General features: G+C 39.4%; 1 protein-coding gene across 1 annotated transcript in view; it reads left to right on the forward strand.

The window, feature by feature from the left end:
• LOC104928432 (AT-rich interactive domain-containing protein 5B) overlaps positions 1 to 25,318 on the forward strand; it is a 71,886-nt gene that overhangs the window by 34,270 nt on the left and 12,298 nt on the right. Inside the window, exons 5-8 of the mRNA XM_010742718.3 lie at positions 17,295 to 17,458; positions 18,912 to 19,191; positions 23,694 to 23,746; positions 24,806 to 24,903. Coding sequence (XP_010741020.3) covers positions 17,295 to 17,458; positions 18,912 to 19,191; positions 23,694 to 23,746; positions 24,806 to 24,903 — 595 coding nt within the window. The remainder of the gene's footprint in view (positions 1 to 17,294; positions 17,459 to 18,911; positions 19,192 to 23,693; positions 23,747 to 24,805; positions 24,904 to 25,318) is intronic.

The following is a 25,318-nucleotide window of genomic DNA, read 5'->3' on the forward strand; positions in this document are numbered from 1 at the left end:
GGTATGACAATGACAGTCGTCGGAGGCTGCGCTTTATCTAAGCTCCATCTGTATTCATGTTTTCTCGTCCACGTCACCGTCGTGCATTTGAAGCAGCTTGAGCAAAAAAATGCGGCTGCGTCAGTTACCAGATCTTTAGTCCTGTGATCCATATTTATGTTCAGCATCGCCTGTCACCCCTGCAGCTGCTTTCCTCACGGGGAATGACACAGTTTTTGTTTATAATTATCATGCATTCTCTGCCAGCGTGGATTGATTATACCCACGCTACTTTGTGTCCCCAATTTAATTTTGTGCCAGGAGGAATGTAATATTACCACAGCACAATCGCAGAAAAAGAAAATATAAGTTGTGCTGGTACACCATGTCTTCACAGTACTTATTGTGTGCACAGTGACATGTTGAATGAAAAAACAAGCACTTATATAATCCTAAGAATAAAAAAAGGTCACATATACTGTACTATAAAATAATAATATTGCTATTACTGAGGCTCCTCTGCTGTGAGAAAAAGCCAGAAATAATTTGAGTGGGCAAGGCCTTTGCAGCACTGAATGACAGATGACATGGTTCAAGATTTTGTTATTAGTTGTCATGGTGAGTATTACTCACAGTCATTTGGCAAGGATACTGTGTGTGTGTGTGTGTGCGACAAAGCAATAACATAAACATTCATAAGCTCAACCTAGAGGTGCTGTATAGGATATATTTGAACACATGCACGTACATCGCCGAGCTTCAGAACATCTTGACAGCTCCTAATTTGGCCGTCTGTTAAGGAAAATATTATGACCAACATTTTTCCCATTTTCTCCGATTCTGAAGTTACGCTCCCAAACTGCTGACCCCCTTCTCCCCAGCCTTCCTCCACCCACTTCAGAAACCTAAAACTCCTTATGTGCACATAGCTTAAATCAACAGTATTTTGAAAGTTAGTGAGGCAATCACATTTGACGCAAAGCAGTTCAGAGGAGTTGCCCCCCTTTCCTCCTCCTCCTCCTCCTCCCCCTCCTCCTCCTCTTTCTCTTTCTCATTTGTCCTATATTCCCCAGGTCTCTTTCCTTGGCACAGAAACGATATATTTCATGCTCAGCTCAGTGTGTTTTGTTTGAAATATCTCTCACTCAGTGCTGGTTTGATTTTTATTAAAAAGAGACATTTTCAATGCAACCCATTTTTGTAATCCTCCAGGCTGTGAGGAGTATAAAAAAATATTTATTGCTTCAATATATTAACATTGTCCAGATGCACTGATCATAAACAGAATTTTACACTCTATTTTTGCAGCGGGGTGCGTGTGTGCTAGTTTTGTGCATCTGTGGCTGAATTTGGTCGCGCTTTTGTGTGTATTTATGAGGGTGCTTGTGCACGTCTATATTAGCTGCATCTGTGTTTAAGGCTTTCCTGTCTTTCTCACTGAAACCCATACTGAAATATACTGCACTAGAAAAGGAGAGACGAGGATAAAGAAAAGCTGTAAACTCAAAAATCAACCTGCACTCTGAGATAACATCTTTCAAAACATCCAGTCCCTGCTAGCCTGATTGGGCTGGGTCGCCAGATGAACATACAGTATGATGTCATTGTTTCCACAACTTGAACCACTTTCTCGCTGCCTCTTTAAACATGAAATCAGATTAGATGAAATATGCATACGCCAATATCGTCCCACGACAGCCCCGTCTGTTAATGTAATAGGCAAACTGCTTGCTAAGCTCATGTTTTCCCATCTCCTCTGCAGATTTGTGTTAACCACCGGCCCATGAATTTTTCATCGTCCATATGTCATGGTATACAGAGGCCATGGAGGAGAAATTTTGAGCAGCAAAGAGCACATGTTGTGGCTGTATAGTCAAATTTCATTATCAGGACTGTGTATATAAATGAAGTGAACATCTGGTGAAAGGCCATTTACTCTAGTACATTGTCATGTCCTCACATATCTATAAAATTATGTTTTTAGAGGAAATGAAAGATACATATTTTTACACTATAGGCTCTTTAACAAGGCATATAATTTAACATGTCATGCTATATGACAAGCCTCAACACACAGGATATGTCTTATTTATTGCTCTAATATTCTATGCTAAGCACGGGCTGAATCAATGATACAGTGCCGCTTTAACTAAAAGCACTTTCTTCATCTGGCATCTTAGGCTGAATAAGGCACAATCTCCCTGATTATCCCTGTTATGTCATCAGCTCTACACATATTGCTTTGCATTGCTGCTTATCTATTTTTAGCCAACAGCATAGAGAGATAAATAAGCATCTGGCTATAGGTGGGAAGCCTTTCAAAGGTCTGGACCTGTTATTTACAAAGTGCAAAGGTTTCTCAAAGGAGCATTGCTGATGGAGGATAATTTATGAGTAGAGGGAGAAAGAGCACCCAGATATAGACATACTTCTGTTAAAGGGTCATAACATGACACGCCTCGCTCACTTCTCACAATCTTATTTTTATCTCTTCGACTTTTATAGTTTAAGTTTTATTTCCTCACTAGAATTTCTCTAAACAGTGCACAGAAGACAGAAGATATAAGAGAGGAGTTGATAAAGACTCACAGCAATAGCATATATATATATATGTTATATATAAGATATATAACATAGGAAGTGTGGACCTGAAAGTTGTTTTTTTCCATTTACTATGAAAATCTGTTTGTAATAACTTTAAATCTTTATATAGGGGCTCCACAGTAAAATATTTAGCACCTTTTTATAGTCAAACTATAATCACATGTTATTGCAGCTGTGGCTGTTTTGAAATCTCTCCCTGTTGCTGCATTTACGGGTCCTCAGACATCTAAAACTCATCTTAAGAGTTATCTTCCAAACAGGAACCACTTTTAAATTAAAGTGAACAACCAAATTGACATTATCCTTTTAGATGTGTGGTTTTCTTCAGGGTACAATTTTCCATCAACACACTGAAGATCCTGAGTGAAGTGGCAGATTTTTAAACATTGGTTGTCGGGGTGTCCTGGAATGCACCACCACCAGTTTCAAACTGGCTCCTGCCCACAACTACGTTACCTGAAGTTATGAGCACTGACAACAAATCATAAATGTGATGAAACGTTGACTGACTTACATGTCTGTGCACGTTGAAACTTAAATACCTCAAATGTAGGAAATGAATCCAAAGATTTATGATGTAAAAGTAATTAGGTAGTGAACATAGCGTCCTAAAAAGGCTTTCCAAGGTAAGTGAATAACCACTTTGGTATGATGGTTACAAATAATTTGACAGGTTATTATGAGTCTTGGAGATAAAAAGATGTCAAGTTTTTCTTTTTTTTTTCAAAGCAGTTGTGCAATTTAAAACTCTGATAAACTGCAGAGCATGTTATTAATTACTTTACACTTCAGCTGGCCAGGTTGGCTTGACCTCATTCATAATAGCTTGGATGATTATTACATTAATACACTTGTCAGATATGAAAGAGTCAGTGCTGATTATATTTACACGATAAAAAGATGTGGTAGGTAGGACTAAGAATCCAGAAACCCCCACAGTTCATGATGATACAACTCTTGAATGTCCCTAATAAAAATTACAGAACAGCATGTTGCAGCCTGGAATGAACACGTCTGACTCAACAGTGTAACTGTAGATGCTGTTTACAAAGTCTGCCTGTGCCAGTGAGGCTGCTGTAGAAACAGCTCATGAATGCAGCCCTCTAGTCATCTTGTGGGTTAAATGTTGAGCATCTCTCACATGTCTGCAGGTAGAGGCTTGTTACCGGTTGTTGTTTTTGAAAAGAGCTTGTGTAACTTAAGTGACGTCAAAAAAAATCATTGTTACACTGCTCATACATGACAGTAGCAAAAGGATTTCTACTGTACAGGATGTGATGGCGGGGGATTGATGTTTTTATTTTATTCTCCAATATGACGCAGACATTTCTTGGGAAAGATAACGCCTACGTTCATCATGATACTACAGGCAGCAGGAGACGTTTGTCTAGAAAAGAGTCAGATCTTTTACCACACTGTAAAAATGCTGCATACTCCAATACTTAAGGTAAAAGTCAGGTAATAAAGTATATAGTACTGTTGGGTTGTAATAACATGTCATATTTTATAAACTCTGTCTATTTTCAGTGCAAAAATCTGAATTTGTAAAGAAACTAGCTGACTTAAGTACCTAAAATTTGTACTCAAGTCCTGTACTTTTTTGTACATTTTACTCCTCCAGCAAAAAAGCGATGAATTCATTTTGAAAGTGAAAGGAGTCGGTGTACAGCCAGTCCACTGTAGCTCTTCTTGTTCCACGACTGGCTGCAATATTTCAAACTGATCAAAATATGCCAACAAAATGCCAAAAATGATTGTTGTCTTGTTTCGTAGATGCATTTCTGATGAGCGGTGGCAGTTTGTGTCAGTCATACTGGCAAACATTGCATTTCCTCTGTCTACTTAATAATAAAGTCGGCTCACGTTTCACTTGATAAATGCCTAAATACGAAGCTGCTGCGGTAGGAAATGTTCAGTAACTTAATACAGCATTTTTTTCCCCCCAGGAATGCCGCCACACAGACCAGATTTTAAAACTCAGATTTACCTGGTGGTGACAGGCTTAATCAGCATTGTGTAAACTGGTTTGGCAAGGGCTTGAACGTAACGTTTATAGGTCCCACACTGCAGCTTTAATGAGAAGTTAAAACACAAAGAGCAGCAGAGAGGCTTGTTGTGTTTTTAAAAATGATGTGTAGATGATTAGAATAAACTTATTAAATCCCTAAAATATAACACATTAGCATATAAACAAGAACAGGAAGATAAAAGTATCCATTGGCCTATTTTGTTATGGGAATGATGATTATTTATAATCACTGTGGCTTAATGCTGTGTAGCTTTTTCAAAATGATAAAGTCCCTATGATTGGGCTCATTGGCCGACTCAATCCCATCAAGTGTAACTAGAGCGTGATCTATTAGAATACATATGTTTTATTGATGTATGGGCTTCGTGTTTATCCTGGCATTCATTTATTTATAGGTCGATGCTGTGATTTTTTTTCTTCCTCCAGTAATGAATAGGATAAGCCTTGAAGCTTATCCACTGCTCCCTTTCATCTCTCCCTCTCTCTCTCTCTCTCCCTTTCTCTCCCTCCAAAAGCCAAATTGAAATACTGTATTTTTAAAGCTCCAGTCCGACTCAGTTGTTGCTGCAGTCTGTCAGTATCAATGATGTGGAAATGTTTCAAGGTTATCCCGTTTTTAACAAATCCTCCACATTATGTAACTTTGACTCTGTTTTACATTCTGGCACTCTTGGAGAACAACAGGGTGTGTATTTGGGACAGTGTCTCTGTGCGCTCGTAACATTTCTTATTTTTCAATTTCCTCTCCTGAAACAATAGCCATTAAAACCTACTTGCCAACACTCTGGGTTGTGTTGTAGTTTGTTTATTTTTGTCTTGACAGCAAAGCAGTGCTGTTAGTTATTACAGATTAAACACACACAGAAAGATATTATACTTTGGTGGACTTCAGCCAACACCAAGGAGTTTCTTTCTTTTATAATTACACTGTGCATGTGTGTGTGTGTGAGAAAGAGAGAGCTAAATACTTGGTGTTATTATTAAGTTCTGCAGGGTCAGAGGTCATTGCATTCTCAGCCTGTGTGTCAGTCAGTGGATCTGGGTTAAGATTAAACCCAGCTATGTCTCGAATGTGATGTGTGTTAATAAGTACTTAACAGGTGACGCTACCATCATGAGGCGATCACATGAGGTGGACAGAATGAAGGGGGGAAAAAAAAAGAAGGAAGCAATGAAAGAAGACGGAGTGATTTTTCCGGCCTATAATTACAGCTTATTTTGACTATGAATTAAGTTTGTGAGATTTCTCTTGTAAAACATGCATGCACTGTGTCTGCGCACCATAATTTTCTATTTACTTTGCAAATGGAAAGCTCGACTTGACAGCCTTTATGAGTTTGCGCAGTGGTAAAGTACACACGTTCACACCCCCTGTCGAAACACACACCCCAATGAATCTGATGAGAATGATTTCATAATCCGTCGCAATAATAAACTTCTTTGAACAGTTTAATTGGCTCTTCCTGGAACGGCACGGCTTCGCTTCATTTGATCTGATGAAAGAGTAATGTTGCTTCTCCCCAGGGGAAGCATGCACAACAGCGCACAAATAATGAATTAAGAGCACTACCCTTTTTTTTTTTTCCAAATGACTGCCATAATAACGCTGGAAAAATTCATACTGCACTTACACCATTTTCCCTTCTAAATTGCTTTCCTGTTTACTTGCTTATGTATTTAATTTTCAGAGCTTGTTTTAAGTGAAAATTACCCTGATTCCTGGAAGGATAACAGATTGAGGTTACATGGAAATTGATTGTCATCTGAAAGCACCATTGTCATCAGAAACATTTGGAAAGGTTCCAGCTACATTACTCATGTGTGATTCTGTGAAAAGTCACACTTACTGTACACTGTTCCCGACATGCTGGTACTTTGAATAGTTTGTATGGCACGGAGTGAAATTTGATATGAAGGCATTTGGTGTATGTAAAATGGAAAGTGAAGGAGGCTATGCAAAAAAAAAGGAAAAAGCAATATGTAAAATTGAAACTGACAAAGTCGTGATGGTTTGAGAGAATGTCCTCCTCTCTCTGCTGAGGAATATTAACAGTGACAGTCTGAATGGAGAGTCTGTGTACAGCAACAGTATGGTCACAGAAATGAGCTCATTACCGGCAAATACATTATGTATGTGCACATGCACAGATTTATCTTAATATTACAATAGCAAGAATATTCCATTTACATCTGCTAATTGTATCTCGTAACATGCCTGATCCTGAAGGGCAAGGAAACCGGTGTAAAACCAAAACCATAACCTCAACCGAAATGATCCTCATTTCTATCCCTGAAAAATCTCTTTCCCTAGTATGGTTTGGCAGGAAATCTTTAACACACACACACACACACACATGCACACACACACACACACTCACTTAAACACACAGTGGCTCCAAGAAACTCAGAGTACAATTTACACGATATTATAAGTGTGAGATAAAAATATGGGAGTGTATTTTTAATGTCCTGGTAAACACACACACACACACACTTGCTGGGATGTGGGCTTGTCTCCATGGCAACGCTAGTCAGAGCGTGCCCAGCCTAGCGTTTTGACAGGTTCTCCTGATGATGATTGATAATTACTACCTGACTTGTTGTCCCCGTCTCCACAAACATATGGCGGGAGCTGCCCTCCGCCATATATCTGCCAAAATGTTCCCTTTTCTGATAATAGCTTTTTAATGTTGCATTTTGTTGTGCATGCATAGCAATCACCGCCCCCCCCCTCCCTCCCTTCTTCATACACACACATAGCACCCCCCCCTCTCTCAACCCCACCCCTTTGTAATTACATTTGCAGCCGCTCACATAATTATTACAGAAAGGAAAGAGAAATAGATAGGAGAAGCAGGAGAGTGGGAGAAAGTCAAAAAAGAGGCGGAGGAGGGAGGGGGGATAGAATTGATTTCACTTTGAATTGATGTGTTCCTCGCAGTGCTTCTGAATTTAAATTTGACAAATTGTCACGATCAACACAAAGAAGCAGCTTTTTTTTTTTTTACAGTATAGTCACATATTAGAATATAAACACCAGATAATAGCCAGTGTGGTGGGCCGTAGTTAAAAATGGCAAGCGAGACTCTTTATTCCATATCCACGTGAGCAGTATTTTATTATGCAGTGTTTGCATGCATAAAGCTCATATTTAAATGCAATTGTAAGCAATCTTGTTATATTCACAGAGGCCTTACACGAGGACATCAGTCTATAAACATGATTTATCTACTGCACACTATCTGCCAAGGCATTAGCATAGATCCTCTATTGTGGATCTTATTACCTGACTGTATACTAAAACCTCAGACTTAAAGACTACAGACCTGACGAGCATTTTAAACCTCAAATAAAAGATTAAAGTGACTGAGTACTTCTCTTTTATTTAATTATACCCATAAAAATGACAAAATGAGACGTTTTATATGACAGAAATGAAATAATGACTCTTGTTTTTCTACATTTTGAGCTCACGGGTATGTTTAGATTTATTTCCTTTAGCTTTTCTTATTATTATTATTTGTCTTATTTATACAAACAGTTTATTGGCCTCAATGACCTCTCCTTCCAGGAACAGTAAAGTTATCAGCAACACTCTTACTCTCATTATATCTGGGCTTTTGCCAGCTAAAATCACGTGAACTTATTATGGCCAAAGTACCTGATTGTACACGTCTAGTTCCAGATGGGCAGGACAGCTAGTTCACCTGTATTTTATTGGTGCATATAATGTGTGGCGCACCTGCAGCAGGCAAAAGTGCGGCGCTCCGTGGAAACGGGAGTCATTTCTAATACTGTGTGATTGAGGTCTGCCACAGGCTATGGCAACAGGCAGGCTCTGTGAAGGAGATAATGATGCATGCACACACAGCTGTCAGTCAGCCAGCTAAGGGGGAATCGTCTTTGAGGAAAATAAAAACAGACTGTAGCCGATATAATGCAGTATTTGTATAGGAATTGATGGGTTTGGGAAATAGAGTGGAACGAGATGTCAGAGCCGTTGCAACAAGGAGAGGAGATCTGGTGAGAATCTCCCCAGACCAGAAAATCTCACATGGATTCCTGTCTTTGCAGTGTCACTATATTTGCACATTCATATTGAACACATGTCCATGAGAGAGAAGGAGAGAGAGAGACAGATAAGTCCAACCAAATTACTTTTTTCCCACCACAAGTGCTATCTAACCAAACAAATAGTTTTGGTTTAATTTGTTCAGGATGTTCTGCCTCCACCCCGTAATAATGGAGGTCAGTGGAATTTAGATTGTGGTGTTCAGAGCGCTCATCAGCAGCATGTCTCTTCAGAAAAATCATCTTTGTGAGGCTGGATAATCCTCCATCTAATTTATTTGATAGAAAGTAGCTCCGCCAATCAATATTTTTACAATAGATCAAACTACTATGTGTAAAATGAAAGGGGTTATATCACCTCGCTCCACAGTTCACCTCAGCCGTTTGAGCATCTTTCAGCGCGTTGTTTTGGTTTTACGACCCACAGCTTTAATCAGCCCTCATCATCCTTGTTGCCAGTCGCAGCAGGTGGCTGTTTTCAGCCCAAAAAAAACTCGGCAGACAAACAAAGCTAGCAGGTATCTGATGAACACAATGGGGGAATTTTAGCAGCTAAAGAGCCAGATATGTTTTTTTTTCTTCTCAGGAGTTGGTGGAGACCAAAACAGAGTAAGCAACAGCTGCTACCTGTGAAGTATAAATCAGTTAATGCGGTTTTAAATTTTCCAACGCTGTGAGCATCACAAGCAAAATTCACTTAACTCCCATTGTACTGAGGTATAAAGAAACACCTGAACAAATTCTGTTTTGAGACGTGAAAAACAAAAATAAAAAGAAAATACCAATATGGGCCAAGAGAGAAAATGCTTTTTAAAAAGACAGCTTGGAGCAGAGTAAATCATGGAGCTGTGTGGTTAGAAAGAAAGATTGTGTTTACAAGAAGCTGTTGAGGACCTGAGAATGAGTCGGCTGCACCTCAGGGGACTGTTGTTAGAGCTCTTTTAGTAACAAGCCGGACTAATCCCTGCCTTTTGCTCAGACACATGCTCTAATAGCTTTGTATTACAGTGATTTTCTGTGTGTCAGTAGTCAGGACAAGAGTTTTCTGATACAGGTGCTTTCTCTAAACACCCCGTTCGTTGACTTTGAACACACAAAATTTAAATTGTCGCTTGAGCTGCTCAGTGCTGTTGTTGATGATTTTTCTCTCCATCTGTCCCTCTCTTGCTTTCTCTCTGTGATGTTCCTCCTCGCCCATCCTTCCCTCCTTTCTCTCCCTCTGTTACACTGGAAGGTGAGGTTTGTTATTGTTGTTGAAAGGCTGGGCAAAACTTGGATGCGTTTGCGTAATAACAGTAACTAGTATCCATTGTCATGCCTAAGAAAGCAGCCAAATGCATCGCTCATTAAATTCAGAATAGCTCTCAGCCAACGACGTATAAAAATATCTTCTAATGTTGCAGTTGCATTCACGGGTGAAAACAGGCAAGAAAATACCACCAGTCATTAAAATATTTCAGTATTATTGATGTTTAAATTCGCCTAAAGTTGCCCTAATATGAAACGCCGTACTCCTGCATTATGCTGTGAAATGTTTTACACTTTATCAATGATGATCTCCCTCTGTATAATTATGAGAAATTAATTAACACTTGTATCATCCATCAACCTACGGAGGTTTTGATGATTAATAAAAAAAAAAACAGTGTACTCTGTCCACCCACACACTCCGCTCGCTCTGTGGGCACATTGTGTAATTTCTGATGATTTTCAGTGATAGAGTTGCTTGAAGTATTACTGTTCATTAAAATTGTTTGTGCTGTCAGAGTGTCTCATATTACTTCGTGCGGAGATGTGCCTCGAGCGCAGGAAGGGAGGAATAACTCTGCTGTCAGATGTGACAAAGTGAGAATTATGAGCACGTCAGAAATGCCTGATATTTCTGCATGAAATGCAACAGCGGATACAGTCAGCAACAAAATGATAGAGAGGAAGGAGCGTTTAATACTCACTGCTTTACATATGGAAAAATCAAGAGTGTAGTTTTGGCTTCAGACACAATGAAGTTAGTTTCCACACATTTATATTAAAGGTTCCCTGCTGACTTTTCTCATAAACAAGCAAAAATCCTGCATTGTTTACATCTATATTTACTAGCTTGTAGTGTTCTTTTTCCCCTGCTGACGCATTGCTACATTTTTTTTTTTGGCACATTATCGCCACCTGTAGATGACTGGAATAGTGTGAAACCACTGACAGGACAGTAAATCGCGTCACTAGCCTGCATGAGACAAAAACAATGTGGATCCACTCATAAAAAGACAGCTTCATAGTGCTAATAGAGGTCAAAAACTCCACAGGGAACCTTTAACCTTCAACAAATAACAATAATGACATTGCTCCTTGTGCCTTTCACACATCTAACAAAAGAACTAGACCTAAATCTGACTGTATAGGGATCTACCTACAGGGCAAACGCTATATTTGTGTAAAACTGAAGGTTATTTGAGAAGTTTTAAAAGGCTCCGTGGTTTGACCAATATATATTGTTTCGCTGTAGTCGTGTTTCCTGAATTTGCGCAACGGGGGTGACGAGTGCAAAGTTACCCATGACCCATAATCAGAACGATCACAGCTGTGAGAAAAATACCAGAATTCTGCGTGAATATTACTCAAACTGTGTGGTAATAATCAAAGCCAACATGGATGAATGTTATGTCTGGATTTTAGCAGCTGGACTGTCAGAGGACATTGAGTCATTCGAACTGGATCTGTAAAAGTGGGGGAGAAAAAATGAGATTTTGAATACACAGCGGAGATGACTTCCTTATGTAGAATAACATATATGTATCACGATGATTGTACTACTTTGAAATGCTAGGATATACAATAGGACATATGCTGTGTATGTGCTCGAGTATTTCATCTTGTTTTCTGAAGGTTGAGCTGATATTTTGTGCAGGAAATAACATGTTTCATTCATAAAAAAAATACCAAACAAGATATTTATTTTGAAATAAGTTTGAAAAAGAAATATTAGCTCAGACAGCTCCTGAATCTCTGGTCAGAAACATGCAGTCCTTGAGCAGAAATACTTGAAATCCCTTCAACCTCGGAGATCTTTGATGTATAGTAAAGATGCACCGTCGCCTGTCACTACAGGCTGAGGAATCAGTCATCGCTGCATTTTTTATATTCTCTCTGGTACTGTTGCCTTGCTGCTTTGGAGCCTCTCTTGTCACATCCCTGTGGCGCCAGTGGAGTAAAAATGTTCCACCAAAGTGTAATATCACTTCACTGATCGCACATTTAATGCTCCGCTGCTCTACAGATTAAAGCCTGTGTCTCCAGAGTTGCTTCAGACTGTTTTGTATCATGATTTGTCAGGTTTTATTTACTTTGGTTTTGCATCCAGGTCCTATTATTGTTTCTTATGAGTCACAGTTTGAATCGCATGATTCGAACTGTTCTGTTTAATCCTGTTGTATTCTGTTTAATTCTAATTTGAGTTACAAAACTCTGCTTCTGTTTTCCATCGAGGAAGTTCCCCTTTTTTCTCTGCAGTGTTATTGCTTCAATATCTGGCTCTTCTTTTACATACGTATGAAATACATCTGCTCAGTGTTTACACAGTTTAAATACTGGTCTGTCATGGTGGTTTATGTTTTATGATTGGCTGTAAATTTCCAGTGCACTATTGTAACCCTGTATGCCAGACCTGTGTGACCTTCTTTGTCTGCGTGTAGGCGTAGTCACAGGTAAAGTTTCATTTACAAATCCATCCCAGGGGAGGATTCCTTCTCACCTGTGCGGATACATATCTGTCCTGGAGCTGTGGTCATTGTGGTCTATACTCATAGTGTGTTTTACACATGACTCTACACTGTTTGGTTAACCTCCCGTGCCCCTTTAACATATAACTCATTAAGGAATGACTTCAAATTGACTGAGTGGATCTCTCTTGGAGAATCCACATTGATTGTAACATGTCAATGTCTGTGCTGCTTAACTGACTCAAGTGGTTACTCTTGCTCTAAAGATCTGGTTTGTGTTGTTTTCCAACTCACAGTGAGACCATACTAGTTTATATAGTAGGTGAGTTTCAAAATTATGATGTATTGTATTCTGTTCTGTCCTGGGGGACATCATGTACTGTACAGACACGACCGTGTATTGCAACATGAATGTTACCTTTGGCTGCGAGCTATGCTGATAATTGCTGAGTGGGTGTCAGGCCTTTAGTGAATTTGCAACCAAGTGAGACTAAAAAATATGTCAAAACATGTTTTTCACCTACCAGAGCTTGTTCTAGTCATGCCTCACTCATCCACCACCTCCCACTCCTCCTCCTTCACCTCTTTGTTTGACCTTGGACCTCATTATGCTGAGAGGAAGTTGAAGTTAAACTACAGAATTAAGAGTTTGAGTGAAGACACGAGTGGGTGTCTCATTTAACGAAAGCGAAGATAGATATTTCCTCAAAACTCTTAGATGTTACCACTTCACGTCTAACGAGTTGGAGCAGTTGTTGCATCCGTAAAGAGGTCCACACATCTAATTATTATGCTCGGCAGGTTTCAAAACTAAATGCTGGATCTGAGTTATTTTGCCTGCAGTTAGTAACTTTTACACTTTGGTATTCCTCAACAACTTTTATAAGTGATTCATTTCAGTTTGACCTTTATGAATGTCCATAAAAGGAATGATCAGCATTCATAACAGCCTGTGTACTCATTTCCATAATGTGATTACAGGGAAGATTGCAAAGACGATTGCAAAATAACAGTCCCTGTACTCCTGCCTGGTTTAACCAGACTGCAGTCAGTCTGCAGGCTACACTCCACTGCACAATGAGCTCAAATGCTCACAATGACAATGCAAACATGGTGATGCTATAGCAGGTATATTGTATACTATGTTAATTTGGTAATGAGCACACGTAAACACACATTACAGCACAGGCTAACGGGAGTTAGTATAACTGTAAACCAATCCACCACAGTTATTAGGACACATCATCTGGAGACCATGAATGTCTGTGTTATTCAATAGTTGTTGAGATATTTTAATATGGACCAAAATGGTGACTGACCAGCTGACTAAAATTGCTATCCCTTCACCCATGGCTAAACATAGATAACCACTGCACACATTTGTGTTTGTGACAGATTATTTTAGTCATAAGTCTTTCCCCCCAAACTGCCAAATAAAAGAATGAATTGTCTGTCAGTCCACTAAACTACATCCAAAATAGATGTAGTGTAATAAAAAACCAACGGAGCGATCATTTGTCCGTCTGCTTTAATGAGGAGTTTTTGAAATCACAGTCCTTTAAAGAAGCAATCATTAATTGAACACATGTAGATATCGAGCTCTTTCTTCAGTCAATTTTGTTCACGTTGTCAACGGAGGCATCCATCAGCTGAATTCTCCACTCGGCTTGATATGTCTCACCGTTCCCAGCAGCTTCTCAATCAATCAGTCCATTTTGTTGTGGTTCCCTGTGGCTCTACTCTGTTGATGCATAGAACCGTCAGAACCCATCCTGAGCTGTCTCTAATGAGTTTTTCATTATCATTGACATCAGCTGAATGGCAATGCAACAGCGGTATTAGGGCAGTATTTAATTGAATCTGAGGGGTGAGAAATTATTAGACAAAGCCGTGTTGTAAAGCTGTTAAGAGCTGAGAGCGTTCGACTGCATCCGGAGATCAAGTTGTCAGGCTGTGCATTTTGCTGCTGAAGTCGGCGTGACTTCCATGGCTCGGGGTTGTGCTCTGTGACAAGACATGATGGATTCACACCCCAGGGAATACCCCTTACCTGTATTTATGTGTGTGTGTGCGTGTGTGTGTGTGCATGGCCTCACCTCCCTCCAACAAGCCATGATCCAGAATGCTATTCGCTACTGTTCAGCTTTATAAGCAGTGCATTTACTGGTGGTGTCTGAGTGCATGTGCGTGAGCCTTCTGGGGATTGTGAAGGACCAGGCAAGAGTCCTCTGGTCACTTCAAGGCACGTCTCCAAGTCATGTTAACGACCCAGATGAGCAGAAAGCCACAGACTGAGAAATAAGTAACTCAATGGGAAGCAAAAAGGACCTTGGTAGCTCGGTCAGCTGCTGTTTTTTGATGTGTGACTGTATGCCCATTTTTGGTCTTGTTGAGAAAAGTATCATGTATACTTAAATGATCTCTTTCTTTTTTAGTGCATTGACAAAAACACTTAATGCCCACAGAGTGGTAAAAATATCACATCTCCCAGGGTGATGTAAAATCATTATCTTGTGATGTTGGTTCTGTTTTATTGTTGTTTTTACAGTCTCTAAATGTGCATGTTTCCATTCCAGAAAATCAATCTGCACAGCCCGTGTTTGATTTTCTTCGTGTTATTCTAAAGCTGATGACTCCTCCCTTATGCAACTCTGCCACGAGGAGAGCAGATCAGCAGTTCTGCACAACTTCTGATGCAGAGAAAGATTGTCTGCGCTCGACCTTGTGTACCTGTGTCTGTGCATGTTTACAAAAATACATGAATGCACCATTTGACCCTAGTTTACAGTAATATCTACTTGGGTTGTTTAAGCGCGCTCAGGTTGTCTTGTATAGACAAGTCATTGAATATAAACTAGTTCACTGCCGTGTCAACACGTGTTGTGCAGCAGTGTTTTGCTGTAATTGCAGCATTTTCTTACGCAGCAGCATTTGACCTGATGAAAAATGCAAACAGACAGGCAGGTTATGTAACTCAGTGTAGGGTATCAGGGGGGGTTAGTGATTGGACTAAAAACAGAACCGCACTGGGAGTGTGACCTCACTCAGACCTATGCGAGGTTTGTTTAAACTGATGTCGTGTGTCAAAAAATAAATCCCCTGCAAGTCAAAACCTGCAAGCATTTCTCATCAGTCACAGAACCAGTTACTTTACTTAAGATTTAATCTAGTTTAAAAGCACATTCATCTATTTGTGGTTCCTGTTTTGTTTAATTACATATGGGTATTTTTACAGAAGCCCACACATTGCAAATCAGCTTAGGCTAAATGATATGTGGCATTAGTGTATTCAGGGAATGTTTTGTGCTTCAAAAATAAATCCAAGTAAATAAATGAATAATAGGGTTTATGTAATTTCTCAGCATTAAGTGTTATTGGCTCGATAAAAGAGGGCAGACTGAGCAGCAGAATGAGAAAACATTGAAGGAAGAAACACACCCAGCTTTCTAAGTAAACATTACAGTGGTGAAAACTTGTTTTTTTTTGTGCCAAAGGGATGACAAATGCACAACAAATGCCCTTGGAATTTTCCCTGCGCAGTTTCTCCACAGTGCAATGGTTGTGAAAATAACAACATGAAGTGATAGGTTGCTGAGTCGTGATCATTTTACCCTTTTTAACGACTGCCTCTTAGTTTTATTCAGCTCCGGCGTTATTGTAACATTTACTTGATGCGAACGTGATCCGACAAAAATAATCACAGAGTCCTTTTGGCAGAGAACAACCTTGGATGTGATTTAATTGTCATTGCAGATGGAAAGAAAGAATGTTGATGCTGTGAAATACGTGACTGAACTTGGATTATTTCAAGTTTGTTTCTTTCTTTTTCATTCTCTCTCTCTCTCTCCCTCGCTCTCCCTCGCTCTCTCTCTCTCTTTCCTTTGAGCTTATCTCTGTTTGTGTTGCTGCGTGGAGGCAAGGCTCTCTGCCAAGAAGTTACATTACAGTCGCGGGTTGACATAAACGTGGGTGTACAAAGGACTTGGAGGGCTTAAATACTTTATTGTGTGTGTAATGTGAACTGAGCAATTATATCTGCCAGCCTTTCAAACAAAGAGCTCCTATCAGACAGGTTCATGTGTTTTTAATTAACAGCATTCAGCTTTAAGACATGAGCAGCCTAAACAGAGAAATAGAGCCACGATGATCAGCATATCTGAGGTCCTTTAGTATAATGCAATTCTTTATGATGCTGATGCTAATGTTGAGCGGACAACTGTGGAAGTCCTGCTGTGACAAAACATAGCCATATATATATATATATATACATATATATATATATATATATATTGATGTGGTGACATACATACAATCTGTATCAAATATTCCTCTTAGCAGATACTGTTTAAAATGTCTTCCCCGTTGTGGGTTAACCAGCATGTGCCATTTACAGCATCATACTAATTGCTGTTACTGTTACGACGCTCTCGTCTGAAATCTTAAAAATACATCTGTCTGAATTTAAATGCAGTTTCTTTTTTTAGGCTGAGAAGGATTGAACTTGTGTTTACTAGCACATTGGAGCAATTTTGGCAGCCAGCTACCCCATTCAGCACAGTGTTGCACTAATCCAGTTTAAAAATAATTAGCTACAGGCTACCAGGCCTGTGAAATTCCTTTCCCTGATTGTAAATGTTCCTGTCATAGCCTTCGTCCTCTCGAGCTATGTTCCCAGAGAAGAAATGCATTTCTTGGCCAAGAGCATTTTTGTATCTCTTTTATTGTTTTCTCTCAAATACATTAAGATTGTTTGAAGATAAAAAAAAACATTAAACTCAACCAAATGTTAGCAACAAAGAGGGGAAAACACGCAGTGATTAAATCAAACAGTGCTGTATCAGCACACGCCTTTCCAGCTAAATGGATATTCTCATTGCCGTTGTTTCCTTTCCCCTCAGCTCCCAACTTAAAGGGGCGACCTCGGAAGAAGAAGCTATCCATCTCTCAGAGAAGGGACTCCCAGAGTCAGGCTCAGGGTCAAGGGTCATCGTGGTTAAACCAGGGGTCAAACGCACGGGCAGCACAGGACCCCTGCAGCCCAGAGACCAGAACTACTAGCAAGGTAAGATAAGACAAATAAGATAAATACATGCACATTACCTTGTACTATTAGGTCAAATATGCAAATGTTTGTATGTTAAAATGTTGCAACAGAGACTTAAAGCACATTATATGAAGCGTATGACACAGTAACTTTAAGTCAAGTAATTTCATGCAGTAGTGACAACTTATGTTGTGAATAAACTTTCCACTTGTCCTGTTTTATTCAGTTACAGAACGGCTACAGTGTTTTATTTATTTATTTATTTACTCATTTATTTATGTATGTTTTTGTGTGAGAAACATGAGCAGTGTAGTGAGGTGTTACTGTACAGCACATGCAGTAAAATGTGTTACTGTGAAGGCAACATGAGGTGTAGTACTTAGAGAGATTAGTTAAAGGAACTACATTTTTTAATAAAAGATATTATCACATCTCTGGGATATTATTTTAATAAATCACTTAAAGATTTTTTTTTCTTTTAACATGATAATCACTTCTAATAAATTTAATATCTACACTACACAAGGTCAAAAACATACTTTAGGGCTGCAACTAACTAACTTTTATCAATTAATCTACTAATCTTTAAAAGAATGCAGTGAAAAATGTTAGTCACAGCTTCTTAAAGCCCAAGGCAATATCATTTTATCAACAGACCAAAGAACACTCAACCTACTCCCACATAAGACTGAGAAAAGCAGCAAATCCTAACAAATGAGATGTTTTCTTAAGCGACTAATCGATTTTCAAAATATTTGCAGATTCTTTTCCTTGTTGTGTCTCTAAAACAATATAATTTGTTTTCATCTGACGGATTTATCCGTTGATAGATCAGCCATGACAGCATCGAGCAGCACTCTCTTTGTCTCTTTGTGTGTCTTTTCTCTGCCTCCGACCACATAATAGTCATTTAAACAAGTACAACATGATCCCACAGCGGAACAAGATGTTTTCACTTTGTTTCCACTGCATTTCCCAAAAACAAGAGGCGGCATTGTGAATATAGATGAATCACTCAGGCACCACCAAAGCCATGATACTTAAGAAGAACATTTAAAGCTAATTTGTATTAGAGACAAGTCAACTCATCTGATACTTTGTAGAATTGATTCGGTGTGTCTGTAGCCCCTATCTGACATTGGTTGTAATATTTAAAGTGAAGGAAATATCTGCCCTAAAAGCCCGTCCACAGCTGCTATTCCTATGACCTTGGACAGTTGAATCAATATTAGCAATTCTCTCTCTTGAACAGTCAAACTAACATATGCCTAATCTGTGATGACAAGAAGAGCTGCTCCATTGATAATCAATGAAAGACTGCCTCTGTGGCCTGTAAGAATATTTGTTTGTGCATGAACCCAAACACATTTCATCCAAACTGTCTAACATCATTTGAATGAAGCTTCGTTTAAGGGTGCGATTTTTATTTAAGGCTACATCCACTGACTCTTTTCGCTTTTTCTCTTTGCAGGTCAAACCCAACTGTAAAACAGTACCCAACGGAAAAATAACCACGGCAGCCAAACACAAGGCCAGCAGCCTTAGCAAGAAATCCTCAGCCGAGGAGAAGGAAAGAGGGAAGGATAAAGAAAAGGAAAAAGAGGAGAGGAACGAGAAGGAGGAGAAGAAAGAGGAGGAAACATCAGAGGAGAGCCGAGCGGAGGAGCAGGCTTTCTTAGTAGAGCTCTACAAGTACATGAAAGAAAGAGACACGCCCATAGAGAGGATCCCCTTCCTCGGCTTCAAACAGAGTGAGTAGGACAACTTATTCTCTTATTCCCTCACTGGAAATGTTTAAACAATGGAGTGCTTCAGTTTAAACTCAGTAGTCTAATAGTAAAGCTTGTGTGGGTACATTTTACCTGTGCTATTTTGGAAGATTTAGGTCATGACATAACTGGTAGAGGAGGTTAGCAGATTGATCATCAGAGCAAAAAGCTGGAATAGGTGTAAAAGTACCAAAAGCTGTTCAAGATTTCCAGGCAAAGAGAGAAAAGCGTGCACCATCCTGTGCTCCCAGAGAAGAAACAGAAGTATATGCTTCATATTACAGATATCAGAGATAGACATCAGAGTGAAACTGCACTCTGTAAGTCATACGAGGCGTTAAAATCCATACGGGGTTTTTCCCTATGCGAATTTTAATCAGCATCTCTAACCACACGTTATGTATAGTGGACCCCCTGTTGTGATCAGACGAGAAACCAGTAGCTGCTTTTGAGTCAAGTCAAGGGCAGATTTTGTCTAACTATCCAGAATATGAGCGCTTTAGGAGACGAAGAAGTGGAGATGGCTGCCAACTACTGCAGGCATTATGCCCAAAATCTCTAAATTACACTGCTGTTAAACAGTAAAAAACACATTCAGTCTGCGGTAATAATAAACTAAAGGAATAATTGTCTGTGCTGAGAAAAATCACATCTAGCGGTTAGTAAAAGACTCCTGAGGCTCCCTGTCAGAGCAGGTTTTAGCAGGCTTTTATACTGTGTAAGGACAGAATATGTACTCACACTTGTCAAAGGGTTTGCCTGCGAAGGCCAGGAACGTCCTCTAACAGTGTTAGAAGAACATCACATGTATGGGAAACACGTTTGCCCGAGATGAAAGATTTGTAATATAGGTCGAATGCCTGGCTTGCACTGTGTATGCATGGGTACAGAGGGGAGAAACATGCACGTAAACATCATAAAGGGTGCACCTTCGGTTTGAAACTGAAAAAAAGTGTGTTTGTTTTATGTGTTTGATCTGGAGGTAAGACACATGAGAACGCCGACTCTCATCTCAAACTGTGTTTTTTTTAAAATGCACTTGGTTCTCACTCTTTAGTCGAGGAAGGAAATCGCATTTGCATTCATGTCAAACGTGCCAGGAAAGATTTAGCCGCTCACATCAGAACTTCGCACGACAACATAGGCAAATTAACGAGAGGCAGGGGAGAGAGAGATGCCTATTGAATTTAACACTGACAGTTTATAGCACAGTAAAACTCATTACTCTAAACGATTACATGAAGGTAAAGCTGTGGTCGTCTTGACTCTGCTAACCTCACCACGGTATTTTGACAATCTTGTCATCTTGACTACCGACATGTTGTTGCTTAAATAGGTCATTGTGGTTGAAGGAGATAGAGAGAGAGAGAGAGCGGGGAAGATGTAGAGAGAGAGAGAGAAGCAGGCAGAATTGCATACCCAACATGCTTCACTTTTAGATGGCATTTCTCGGTTTGAGCTCAGAATAAAGTCGAGGTCCACGCGCCAACTGTTTTACATACAGTACATGCTTTGAATCTCAAAACCAGACACATCATAAGCAAGGCCCTCATTAAATGGTGAAATCATGCTGTTTAAACTTCGTCCTTGGCAGCGAGCACACGTCAGCACATGTAAAGAGAAGGGGAAAAAAAAAGAAAAACACATCATAATTAATACAACAAACCCTTAGATGTAATCAGGCGCCGTTTTCATATTCTTCCCTTTAAACTCGCTACAAATGCTTTAAAAGATCAAAGGACTCGCTTTCCTGTAATGGAAATTGAAATTATGTTATTTTAGTAGCGTTTGAGTAATAATCTTTTTATGAAGTTCTCTGGAATTTAACAAAGCAACAGATGGTTGAATGATTTACCAGACTCACCAATGTGTAACAAGCTGTGCCGCTAAAATATCCATTTGATTTACCTCCATAAAAACATCTATCTGAATCCAAACATGGATTATATACTAAACATCGCCTCATCTCCTAGCTGTGAAATCATATCTTAAACCGAAATTGTGACAAACAAACAAACAGTCGATCTGCCTTTACCTAGAATGCCTCATGGCATATTTTACACGCAATATTCATTTTGTCTAACACAGTGCCTGCTTATTTGTCTGCCTCACTCTCATGTTGAATTTATATTTCACTCCAGGGTTTGTATGCATTAAACATCTCGGTGCAAAGGTCCAGATCTGAGACCAATCAGCCTCTTAGCTCCATGTTTGTAATAAGCACAATATATTCAGTTTACTGGCACGAAAAAGCAAAAAGTAGCTCATTTACATATGGGAGGCTGGAACCAGAGAGTTAGTTAAAAAACTCAAGGATATTCAGTAAAATGACAAAATGATGAGATGAATGAGCTGAATTTTGGATTTTTCACAATTTCTTCTTAAAAATACCTTTTGTATGAAATGTCCCAACATGGGACCTTTCAGCGTCCTTGATTAACCTTTTCTTTTAAGGGGAAAATACTAAATCCTCAGTGCGTCTATTCATACACACTGAATACACACAATCACCTGAATCACAAAAAATATTTGGCTTTTAAATTTTCGGAGGTGTACAGTTGGAGAAAGAAAAAAAAAACGTTTTTTTTTTGTGCTGCAGTTCATTCATGCAAGCTGCTGTTCTATGTTTTATCACTGGGTTAATATTGACATTGCTCTACAGCTGCTGCCATTGAAGTTGTATGGGGTGCAGTGGAAGCGTTGAAAGAAATGAGAGATAAGAGCGAATTGAGGAGGGATAAAACAGGAGCAGTTGTGGTTATATTGTGTACTCTGAATGCCCTTGATCTGCAAGATTAACTGGTAACGTGTGTGCATGTCAATGTGTGCTCCGCTGCTTGGGCATCAGCATGTGATTGTGAACATCAGTTCCAATTTGTCTCCTTCTTTCAGCTGTGTTGTCTAATTGCCATGCCATCGGTGTGTCATTGAGGCTGCATTGTGTTCCTGTTTTGTCATCCTTATCTCAGTGATAATTGCCCCTGCCAAATAGAGGGGAATTAAGAAAAGAAATTGCTAATGACAAGACATCTAAGAAAAGGCATGTTCGCTCATTTCCTTTATCTGTTCTGTTCCCTCCCAATCCCGTGTGCTATTGTGGTAATTACAGTCGATGCATAACAAGCCTGTTAAATAGACCATCTTTCTGTTTCTACAGTCAGAAAGCACAATACGCCGGAGTGCTCAGTTCAAACAGAAAAACCTACCCAGCTCCCTTTGTTATTCCACCCGTGCATTGACAACGGTCGCAGAGAGGAGGGAAGGAAAAAATCAATGCTGTCAAATGCGGAGATAGGAAAATGTCATTTTGACAAATGCAAGGCTTTGTGTACGCACAGATTGAATTTTGATGGATTTCTCCCCAGGCGAGGCCTCCTTTTCTTATTTATAGGCCTTCATATAAAAATGTTAAACAATGATGTTACAGAAAGCAAATACAAATGTCATTGGCACAAAAAGTCCCCCAATGAACTTGTGGTTCTTTGTTTGCGGAAAATATTTTTCTTTCAAAGACCGACAGCCATTTGAAGCTCTTCTGAAAGCTTACAAGGCTATTTTTAGGAAAATGTTACACAAGACTTGTATTTTGATATGGCCTGTCATGGAGTATTTGCATGGGGAAATCAATGCAAATGAATTTGCATTTGTTCAAACAGAAGTTTGAGCATATTGCCAAGCGTTTGATGCTTGTAATGGTTCTCCATTCATACCTGCAGGCTGCAGCTGAGGGTTAACAAATCTCTTTGTCAGGATGAAGCATATGCTGTATTTTATCACCTAGTGGGCACTGTACAAGTACTCAATATTCATTTGCATCCTTTCTGCTGAAGTGCAGCGTTGCTTTGTATGAAAAATCTATCTATCTATCTATCTATCTATCTATCTATCTATCTATCTATCTATCTATCTATCTATCTATCTATCTATCTATCTATCTATCTATGATATAAAGTGTGTGATACCTTTACAACCGATATTGTGATTTCCATACAGTGTGTATCATAGTTACATTACTGACATATCATATGACTTGTACTGGACATGCTGTATATTGTTTATTTTGTACATATCACTGTCACTCTCTAAATGCACCTTGCTACTGTTTGGTTCAAGATTAAACTGTATTTTGTTGTACTCATACTACAAAGTTGAATCTAGTGAATCTAGTTGCTGATTTAAATCATCAGCTTATAATATACGGTGCATCGTTATGAATAAATTAAACTAGCCCCCAGCTACTACTTTTATATGACTAATAATCCATTAATGTACTATGTAATAATGAGTACTTCTGATTGATATTGAAGCACACATCGCTGGTAATACTTGAACTTGTAGTGGAGTATTTTTAATGATCTAAATAGTTCCTCCAGCACTGTATTTATTCCCCCCCTCTCTCTTGTGTAATGACTGTATATGACGTTGTGTGTTTCAGCTCAGGTCCTGAGTTCCTGACTGTTTTGTTTGTCTTCTGTCTCCCACAGTCAACCTTTGGACTATGTTTCAGGCTGCTCAGAAACTCGGAGGATATGAGTTGGTAAGTATTCACATGTGTGGCAATATATTCTTTCGCCAAGGTCTCTCCCCTCTTTCTTTTATTTCCTCCTCTTTCTGCTTCCCTCCCCCTGATGTCGACCCTTTTTCTCCATTATCTCTCTCTCTCTCTCCTCCATCCCTTCTTCCCTCCCTGACTTTTCTTTTACTGCCCTTTTTTTGCCCCTTGAGGTCAGTCACTATTTTCCCAAGAAGAAAGTCTTGCTCAGAGCCACATTTAGCAAAAAATGATGCCGTTGTTTCAAAACCCCCTTGGAGTGGAAAACACATGTTACTCTGCCCTGCACTAGTCACAAGGAAATTGGTCAAATCACTCACTTTTTCCCATGTTGGAGATTAAGTGAAATGCACATATGTACCCACAAATGCGCACATATACTGTATGCACGCACATACACAACTGAAGTGAGTCAGAAATAAGTATGTATGAGCCATTTAACTTGGCAGCTTTACCTGCCGTTTATTCATTCACTATTCATGTGCGACGTGTTTCCAAAGTGAAGTCAATGTTTGATGTTAAGTCGTCAAGTGTATTGCTCATGCCTGTTTCTTCATTAGCTAGCTGGTATAATGTCGTCCAAACAGACAGCTAGACCAGACCATAAACAGGATACAGCTCATATAATGGGGGCTCATATCCTTTTAAAACCCTCATATCTGCAGTTGATTATCTCACGTTTCATGTCGAGGCTTTTGTTAGCTCTATGGCAGCCTGGAGTTTTGTGTTTTGTGTTGTAGTCTGTCATCTGTTATGGGATAAGGGGTTATAGCAGGAACAACTGGCTGCATGATGTTAACAGAGCTTATTATGTTAGAGAATTGAGTGTTGAGGATTCAATAACTGGAACATCATGACTCAGTAACTCCCCAAGACCTCGAAATGATGTCAACCACTTACTCTTTGTTATTTTCTGTAATCTTTCTTCCGCTCACATTTTTTCACTTCTCCTCGCTTTACCTCCATCTCATTGCCGTCCTTTGTCACTCTTTTCCTTTTATTTCTTTGTCTTATCACTCTTTGTCCTCTCATCCATTTCTCCAGATCACGGTCCGCAGACAGTGGAAGCATGTATATGATGAATTGGGCGGGAACCCCAGCAGCACAAGTGCCGCCACGTGTACGCGGAGACACTACGAGAGGTGAGTTATTATGTTCTGCATTTACATGTGACACATTATTGCTATGCATGCACATATGGAACAGTTTGCATCGCCTCAAGTGAATAAACTCCAGCACAGCTGCATCAAATGTGATTTCACAATGCTTTATTCATAACATCAGGACACTACAAGACAAATATTGATCTTGCTCAGGAGAAGTCGATGCAATTATGCATACGTGCAGAACGGTGTTTGCAGCGCTGAGATAGTTTGCAAATCACTCCTCACTGTCTCTCTCTCAGTTATGGCATGCAGCTCTAATAGTATTAAGACATGCATTCCTTAAGGACTCAAATTAAATCGTGATGAGATGAGATTCAGTGATTTTCTAAGGATTAATTGATTAGTTGTGTGGCTCTATGGAACCAATTATGCAGTAAACTCCACCCATGCT

The sequence above is a fragment of the Larimichthys crocea genome, chromosome III (genome assembly GCF_000972845.2).
Source record: "Larimichthys crocea isolate SSNF chromosome III, L_crocea_2.0, whole genome shotgun sequence".
Classification (NCBI taxonomy): Eukaryota; Metazoa; Chordata; class Actinopteri; family Sciaenidae; genus Larimichthys; species Larimichthys crocea.